This window comes from Octopus sinensis, linkage group LG6 (genome assembly GCF_006345805.1).
Source record: "Octopus sinensis linkage group LG6, ASM634580v1, whole genome shotgun sequence".
In the NCBI taxonomy this organism is placed as follows: Eukaryota; Metazoa; Mollusca; class Cephalopoda; order Octopoda; family Octopodidae; genus Octopus; species Octopus sinensis.
The window spans coordinates 106,677,999-106,687,399 of NC_043002.1; the positions used below are offsets into that span (position 1 = coordinate 106,677,999).

A 9,401-nucleotide genomic window follows, 5' to 3' on the forward strand; every position below is an offset into this window, starting at 1 on the left:
ATGTGTGTGTCAAGTTTCATCAGAATCGGTTGAAAGCCGTGGTCAGGGTGAGGGTACAAGCAAACAGACACACAGAAACACGCACAGACAAACTGCCGTTTATATAGAGAGAGATGTGGGGTTTGGGATTGCAGATTGTGCTCCGTGGTCTGTTAATGTCATTGGATGGACATTTGTAAGGAAGAGCTGGGTCACGAGTCTATTCTAGCTGGTTGTTAGTTATTGGCTTGTGGAGATGCTCACTGATTTGGATCTGTAATGACCAAATCATGCTGACAGTGTAATATTTGCTGCATTTAGCACTCTAGATCTGATATATGAGAGAAGTGTGTAGGCTCATATCCATGTTGCAGATAGGGCAGGTGGCCAGTGTGAATGAGTTACTGTTATCATGGCCTTCAACAACAGTACAACTGCTCTCCACAAAGCCATGTATTAAGAAAGGCTAGATACACTTTAGGAACTTGCCTACAGAATGTTTATCAAAGAAATGGATTCCTGACAACAGGAACCTATGTGTGTTGACCAACTGCTCTATTCCCAGTAATGAAGTGTCTACACACTCAGGTTGTCTATCAGAGTCTATGCTCTCAAAAGGGGCAGATGTAACATCGGTAGCATGATTTGGTTATTACACATCCCAATCAATAAATTTCCATCCACTTTCACTTTCAAAAAATGCCTTCAAATATGCTGGAACAAAATGAGGCCATTGCTGTTACTTTAATATTAGTAACTTGTGGATAAAGGAAATCATCTTGATCAAAAACTGCAATCCAACAATTGGTTAGAGTTGAATGTGTGCCAGTGGCTGTTATATATGATAGCCCATGAAACAACATTCCACTGCCTCAAATTCCACATGGTTACACATGTGGTAATTTGAATATCACGTACAGTGATTCAATATGCCAATATAATGGGTCACAATTTACATCTTTCTGTCTTGTTCTTTTAATACCTTTGTAAAATAGAGGAGTTCATAACCGATATATTAAGAATACTTAAATATTTCCAAGTAGCATTTCAGTATCTTATTAATATTGTTGATATTTAATCTTGCATCACACTTGCCTTCTATAACACTAATTTTCTACAGATTCCACAATGCTTCAAGCAAACTAAATCTAAAATAAATATATATATATATATATATATATATATATATATATATACACGTGTATGTATATATATGAGTATGATAAGCAGCATATTTGATTATCTTATGACTTTTGAAAATTCTATAAGCTCAAATACTTTGCCTTCTCAGTTACTATATTTCATGGCATATAAGGCGCATTTAAAAAAAAAGCAAAAACAAAATCTCCCCAAATCCCCCGGCCCTATATGGGAAGTTGAGTTTCCCTATAAGCTAAATTTGTCCTTAATGCTCACTACATTAGGCTACTAATTTTAATATAAATAGTCGCTTCTACCGAGCTTAACTTCATGATAGTATTTACTTAAACATTATTATGGCTCAGTGGTTAGAGCATTGAGCTTACAATCGTGAGGTTGTGAGTTCGATTCCCGGACCGGGCTGTGTGTTGTGTTCTTGAGCAAGACACTTTATTTCACGTTGCTCCAGTTAACTCAGCTGTAGAAATGAGCTGTGACATCACAAGCTGTATCAGCCCCTTTGCCTTTCCCTTGGATAACATCAGTGGTGTAGAGAGGGGAGGCTGGTATGCATGGGCAACTGCTGGTCTTCTACAAAACAACCTTGCCCAGACTTGTGCCTTGGAGGGTAACTTTCTAGGTGCAATCCCAAGGTCATTCATGACCGAAGGGTATCTCCTCTACTAGTATTACTTGTCCTGTAAAAGAATTATCATAACATTGGACATTTTATTACTGTAATAATGTGGGATATTTTCACTCTGGTTATTTCTTGCTCTACTTCTGAGGTACTTTTCTAATGTATTGCTAAATTGCCTTCAATATAACATGCTTTAATGCACTGAAACCATTCTCTCCTGAAAATGCGCTGCTGACGTTGAGGTGTGTCTTATATGCCATCAAATATAGAAGCTTAACAGCAATGGTAAAGACTATGGAATAGGGTTACATCTGTTATTGTATATTTTTAAATTCAAATGAATGTAACTGACATTGAATATTTGCAGCACAGTAGCAAAGCTGTATAAGTAATAAAGAAAATTAAAATAGAGATAATCAAGCTTGCCTCTATCTTTGTTAATAGGTATATGTATATGTGTGTGTGTATGTATGTATATATTGATATATATATATATATATATATATACACACACACACACTTCAAAGAACTGTAAAGCAACAACAACAAAATTTATGTGAAACCCCAGATTATATTCCCTAAAGAGATGTTCTTTTATTATTTGAAGAGGTGATGGATGATGAAATCCATAAAGTATCAATTCACATTTCACCTGTCTTTTTTTTTTTTTCTTTCATTCTTCCAGGCTTTTAGTAATTACAAAGCATCATCATCATTGTTTTAATGTTCACTTTTCCATGCTCGCATGGGACAGACAGGGTTCGTTGAGGCAAACTTTCTGTCAGCAACCTCCACCTGCTTCCAAGTAAGCTTATATTTACCTATCAGCTGACATGTCTCTAGGGAAGATTGGCAATGGGCAACACTGCTTGCATCACAGCGATTCTTGTTTACACCTGTCTGGTGATGTCAAGGCAAGGAGACAGTAACACACCTATACACACATTCTCAAAGCTTGGGTTGGCTTGAGGCCATAAAAGAATACATTTGCTCAAAGTGCCAGTCAGTGGGATTGAACCTAAAGCAATGCTGTTCAGAAGCAAACTTCTTACCATACAGCCACACCTGCTTCTGTCTAACATTTGTGCTTCCATGTTGTGATTAATTAATATAATTGGTCAGATTTAAGAAGCAGTAATGTGACAGACCAAATACCTTGTTGTGTTTAGAGCCTCTGCCTCTTTACTCTTTTCAGCCACTGGTCTATGGCTATGCTGAAGTACTTTCATTTCTATTAAAAGTCTTGCCTATTAAAAGACCTTTAAGGTCACTTAAGTTCCAATCATATACTGGTATGAATTTGTCAAATTTCTGATCTTAATATCAATAATATGGTTGTTGTAAAACACCCATATCTTAATTCTACTTTTAATGTCCACGGAATTTTGAGGCAGATTTTCTGCACTCAGATGCCCTCTGTGTCACCAACCCTTACCTATTATCAAGCAAGGTAAAGTTTCCCCATAACCAGGCATGTTTTTCATGGACAAATGGAAACAAATGACAAGTGATGCATGTTTATAACTATCACATGATCTCAAAACACATACAAACATGTATAAAATACATGTATATACACACACACACACAATATACAATAGGATTCTTTCAGTTTCTGTCTACAAATCCACTCACAAGGTTATCGTAGAAGGCCCTTGTGAAAGGTACCCCAGTTTGAACCCAAGCTTCTTAACTAAACGGCCATGTTTGCTCCTCTTACAACATACCAGTAATATGCTGAGGTTGATTCCCTCAACTGTAGACATCTGCTTTGTATAAGAATAAACCTTAACAAAGGTCCTGAATGCTCTTCAGAAATGAATGAATGTCACAGCACCTCAGCTGCTCCCCCCCTTTTTTAATGTTGTTGCTGCTGTTTTTTTTATTAATCAAATTTTATGTTTTTTTTTGTTTTTTTTGATGTTTTTCTTAAATTTTCAGATTGGATCAACATGTCTACCAATTTGAGGGTGGGTGGACGAGTATATGTGTGCGTGTGTGTGAGAGTGTGCTGTAAGTGTGTGTGTATACGCTTGTGTGCATGTGAGTGAGTGTATGTGTACCTGTGTGACTGTTTGTTTGTATATATGTGTAGCTGTATATGTATGTACATGTGCATGCTCCTCTGTGTGTGTGTGTTTGTTTATATGTGTGTATTTGTGTGAGAGAGTGTGCTGTGTATGTGTGAGTCTGTATGTGAGTTGATTTATGTCTGTGAGTGTATGTCTGTGAACGTGTGGGAATTTGTATGTGTGTGTTTATGTGTAGGTGTGTTGTGTGTGTCTAAATGGTATTTTTTGTTTCATCTTGGGATATTTTCTTTAAATTTCATTCTATTTGTTTCTCTAAAGCCAGCACATTGTCAATGCCCAGTGGAGGACATGTTACCTTTTGCTAGACAGCTTATTGTCAATGTTGAGGACATGTTACCTTTTGTAAGGGGACACACCAACGTTTGCTATGTTTGTTTTTGCCTTGCACACTGTTTCTTCTTACTTCATCTTTATGTTGTTTTTACCGTTTCAGCAAGCAACAGGTATTGGATATAAAAGATATTGGTTAAACCCTCACCCTTACTCCTTCCTTCCCCTCCTACCAGTTACAGGTCTTCCAACAGATGGTCCCAAACTGTTAAAACATTTTCTTAAAGATAACCTTAATTCCCCAAAGGTTTTCCATAATATAATCCTGATTCTCAAAATTTCCATTGAAGAAGATTCTCATCCCTACAAGGATGAAACCTTCCCTACCTAATTATATTTTTATGTAAGATGCACCACTTTCCTAGAAAGTTTCCATAAGATGGCACTAAATGTCAAAACAGTTTCTAATGAAGAAATTTCCTCCATTCAGAAAGTTTTTTATTGAACAATATTCTCTAAAATGATTAAGTTTTTGCTCTCCAATTCATCACTCTGCCTATTCGTGAATGTAAACATTTTTGTTTTCATGAGCCCATGACAAAATATATTTTCTTGTTGATGTATCCTGTAATGTCCTTTATCATTGTATTTCTCTTTAAAGCAGACATTTTGGTAGGTTTCTAAGGCTAGGGTATCACAATTTGGTTTGGTAGTAGCTGAAGATTTGCTCCATTTAAATACATTTCAGTTGATGGCTTGCTATAAATCCAACAGCTACCATTTGATAATTTTTGATGACCAAACATGAAATTTAATTGTTTAGGGGAGAATTAAACACAAACCATTTTTATTATTTCTTGTGTGGTAAGCTAATTTTGGTGGAGTCAAGCACCAACTGACATTGGTTGGTGTACTTAAATATACTAAAATTAATATGGCTGAACACATTGTCATTTAGTTTGGTCTGGTTAAACACATCATTTGTCAGACGGTCTTGATGTGGCCATATACATTTCATTTGATGGTACCACAAAAGCTTAATATGTTACCTTAGCTATATCTAAGTGTTTCATGGGTAGTTAAGGTTAACTACTCCCTGACAGTATTTTGAATAAAAAAGACAACCCACGTGTCTCAGTTAATTAACAAAAATTATCAAGAATTTAGTAAAATTACGCTGGTTGTTTGGAACAAAACTTAGCAAAAAGATTCTCACATCAGATTATGTTGGAATGTTTTAACCCTTTCGATACCAACCCAGCTGAAACCGGCTCTGGCTCTGTAGTACAAATATTTTGTTTTCATAAGTTGTGAATTAAAATCTTCCACCAAACCTTAATCACAATTTATGTTCCTAACACTAGCTTAATGATAACTAAGTTATTTTACTAAATTCTTTGTTATATTTAAAATTAATTGAAAGAAACACAGAGCATCTCAACAGAAATATGGTAACGAAAGGGTTAATTGAAATAGAACTCATGTGGGCATCAGACAGGTTGGAATCAAAACACTCTCTTATTACATATATATACAAGTGATCCGGTGCTCTAAACACACAGGGTTAGTCTGTGAGTGGTCTCTTCAGAGATGGAAGGTCTTCAAGATGGGTGACCCTGTGGCTCACATTTCGTTCCTGATTGTAGTTGTTCCACTTCCCTTTATTAATGCTTTTCGGTAAGGCATGAATGTCTTGCAATCTCATTACACCCCTTCCCCACCAAAAATTTTCAACTGCCATATTATATGTGTAAAAAAAATAAAAATGTTTTCTTCATTTAAACTTTTTAAATATTGTATTCAGCTTGACGAGGAGTAATGACTGGTACACCTGTGTATCTGGATATGTGTGGATGGGGTAGTTGCTCTCTCTCTCTCTCTCTCTTCATACTTCTATATTGAATGTCTTCTTCTCCTGACTTCCAACAGTACTGCGGGTGGAGGCTGGAGGTGACGGCACCTCGTCACTATTGCCGATGTCTTCGTCTTCTTCGTCGGTGATGATGATGATGATGATGGACAGCAGCGGAGGTGTTGGTGGTGGTGACAGTGGGGGTGGAGCTGTACTGGAAACAGTTGAAGTCCACAACACCTCGCCGACCACTTCTAAACCTCCATCTCCTACTGATACCACCACTGCTACTACTGCTGCCATTACTACTACTACTACCACTACTACCAGTACTACTACTACTGCTGCTGCTGCTGTTGCTGATCATGATGATGATGATGATGATGACAATGTTGATAATGCTGATGCTGATGATGCAGATGACACAGCCACACCCAATGTTGCTCTGCCAGCAGTGCTAAGTACGTCAGGTTCCGCTCCACCCTCGTCTTCTCGTTCCCCTACATTCCGCTACTCTTTCTCCTCCTCTTCCCACTCCTCCGTATCTGAACGCTCCTCCGCCCGCTCCTTGTCTGCCTCATCCTCATCTCTAGCTTCCTTTGTCTCTTCTTACTCCACTGTCTCCCTGTCATCATGTCCGTCCACCACTGTTGAACCTCCAGGGACAGTCGATGAATCCACCAGCACCACCACCACCACCACTACCAATCCCACCTCCTCCTCCTCCTCCTCCACCACCACCACCAGCACTGCTACCAGCCCCTCCACCACCACCAGCACCACCATTACTGCCTGCCCCATTGCCACCACCACAACCAGCACTACCCCAAACAGCCCCACCACCAGCACCACCGCAAACACTCCTCCTCCCACTGTCGAACCTGTAGATGTGACTGTCACCGTAGAAACAGCAGAGGAGCCAGCCGAAGACTTCAGCCCTCTACCATCATCGCCTGTCCCTCCATCAACACCACCACCACCATCATCACCACCACCACCACCATCACCACCACCACCACCGTCTGTTCCTGCAGTGATTGTGTCATCTCCCGTTGCATTGAAACAGCCAGCTAAAGTATCCCTCCATGCCACAGGTGAGACAAACATATGTTCACACATACTCGCTTACACAAATGCAACAAGACACACACACACACACACACACACACACACACACACACACACATAACTTGTTACTAGAAATGATGTTATCTTTACTTGAAGATTGTAGTGTGGTGTCATGTGGGTATGAGGTAGGAAGTGTAGAGTACTTCATGAATACTACTACTACTACTACTACTATTACTACTACTACAAGGGAACCAACTTAACTCTGATATTCTGTACTCTTAACCAGATTGCATAATAATGGAGAGAAGAATATCACATTTTGATCGGATGACATTCAATAAAGATGCATCTTTGTCTCTTCTCTCTCTGTGTAATGTTTGTGCGTATATATAAGATTAGCCTTAGTATCTCTGCTCACCCCCCCCTCCATGGGGCACAAGGCAATGTTGCAAACCCTGTCACGAGCTGGTGGCCAGGCCAGGTCTATAGCTTCCATGTCTTCTACCAGAGTTCTCAACCAGGTATTGGCAGGTATGTTTCACCTATTATATCCCTGCCCCTGGCTTCAACTTGAAAGGAGCTCTAATGGGTCTCTTTGTGGCCATTTGTAGTGTGTAGTTGAACATCTTCAGTTGTCTTTCAGTGTTGGTCTCCTGCAGGTTATACGGCATGATTTAGTAATGCCAAGAAATTCTTTCATTTGTATGATTTTAAGACAATGTCTGTGAAAGCAGTTAATACATTTTTAATATACACATGTAAACATTCGAAGGTCATGCTTCACCACCTCGTCCCTTGTCTTCTTGGGTCTCCCTCTACGTTGGGCCTCACAGAGGCAATGACAAAAGACCAAGACCTCCGGAGGTATGCTGTGACTGAGAAGACCCGGCAAATAAAATGAGTCCACAGCTGTAACCTATACTAGTGTCGCATAACCAGCCCACTCAAAAGTATCTTGGATCATAGGGTGACTTGCTGTGCTTGAGGAGACCTATTGAGTCAAGTACATCAACATCAGCAATATCAAAATCAAATCAAATGGAAATTGTAGCTGTGACCCCCATGCCAGTAGCATGTAAAAAGCACCATCCGAACATGGCTGATGTCAGTGCCGTTTTGAGTGGCTTCTGTGCCGGTGGCACGTAAAAAGCACCATCCAATCGAGGTTGATGCCAGCTTCTCTGGCCCCTGTGCCTGTGGCACATTAAAAGCACCCATTACACTCTCAGAGTGGTTGGTGTTTGGAAAGGCATCCAGCTGTAGAAACCTTGCCTGATCAGATTGGGGCCTGGTGCAGCCTGCTGGCTTCCCAGACCCCAGTCAAACCGTCCAACCCATGCCAGCATGGAAAACGGACGTTAAATGATGATGATGATGTAAACATGGAGAGCTCTGCACTGTTTAAATTTTGTCATCTGAAGACGGTCAATGTAATTTCATGATGAGATGGAACCAGATGACTTGAAGAAGTGTGTATTATCTTTAGAAGCTTTGTTCCTCTGAAGATGGTTTCCCTCTCTTACTGACTTCTGTTTCTTTTACTACAATTGTTGAGGTGTCTCGTAACAGTTGCCCTCATACTATCCAAGCACTATTAGTTGATATTGTTTAACCCCAGGTCAGCTCTGATTTAGCAGATATATGATCAAAGGTAGTTCAGCCATGGCCATCTTTCACATACATAGTGTAGTGTCTTTAGAATTTCCTTATCCAAAGTGTCCTTTATTTAAAAAAATGTTGAATGCAGTCTGAGAGAAATTTGGCTGATATTTCTAGCAAGTCTACCAATAACTTAAGGGTTTCACCATCATTGCTGTTATTGTTGTTGCTTATCATTTGAACCCCTGACAATATATCTCAGGCATGTCAGGTGGACTGATGGAGTGCCACCTTCAGTGAATGTGTATATGTACATCTGAATGGCAACTGAATTAGCATGAGATTAATTCAAATGATGAAGAATTCTCTCCATCACATCCAATACTGTTGACCTTTCTGGCGCTTAAATTCTGTTCCATGGTGATTCTGTGGCCATTGCACAACAACAAAGTGTATAAGCCAACAGTGTCTCTACAACCTACAGCAAGAAAACCTCCTTGCCTTTATGGTACATGAAGCACACACACACACACGTCTCTCTCTCTCTCGCTCTCTCTCTTCACATATATATCATCATCCTCAATTAATGTTCATTTTCCATGCTGGCATGGGTTGTGAGAAGCTGTATCAAAAATGTTTTAAGGCATGAACAATGAATCATATCTTAGAAACTGAATATGGAATCCTGTATAATAGATATTTAAAGAATTCCTTTTTAACATCACACACACACACACACACACACACACACACACAC

General features: G+C 39.4%; 1 protein-coding gene across 8 annotated transcripts in view; it reads left to right on the forward strand.

Annotated features, from left to right (window-relative positions):
- LOC115213412 (pecanex-like protein 1) overlaps window positions 1-9,401 on the forward strand; it is a 113,285-nt gene that overhangs the window by 23,325 nt on the left and 80,559 nt on the right. For 4 of the 8 annotated variants that reach the window (XM_029782365.2, XM_029782367.2, XM_029782366.2 and 1 more), the window contains exon 4: window positions 6,052-7,068. The exons of 2 other annotated variants lie outside the window; for them this stretch is intronic. In XM_029782365.2, the coding sequence (XP_029638225.1) occupies window positions 6,052-7,068 (1,017 nt within the window). The remainder of the gene's footprint in view (window positions 1-6,051; window positions 7,069-9,401) is intronic. 2 more of the 8 variants (XM_029782368.2, XM_029782371.2) reach the window with 1 other exon arrangement.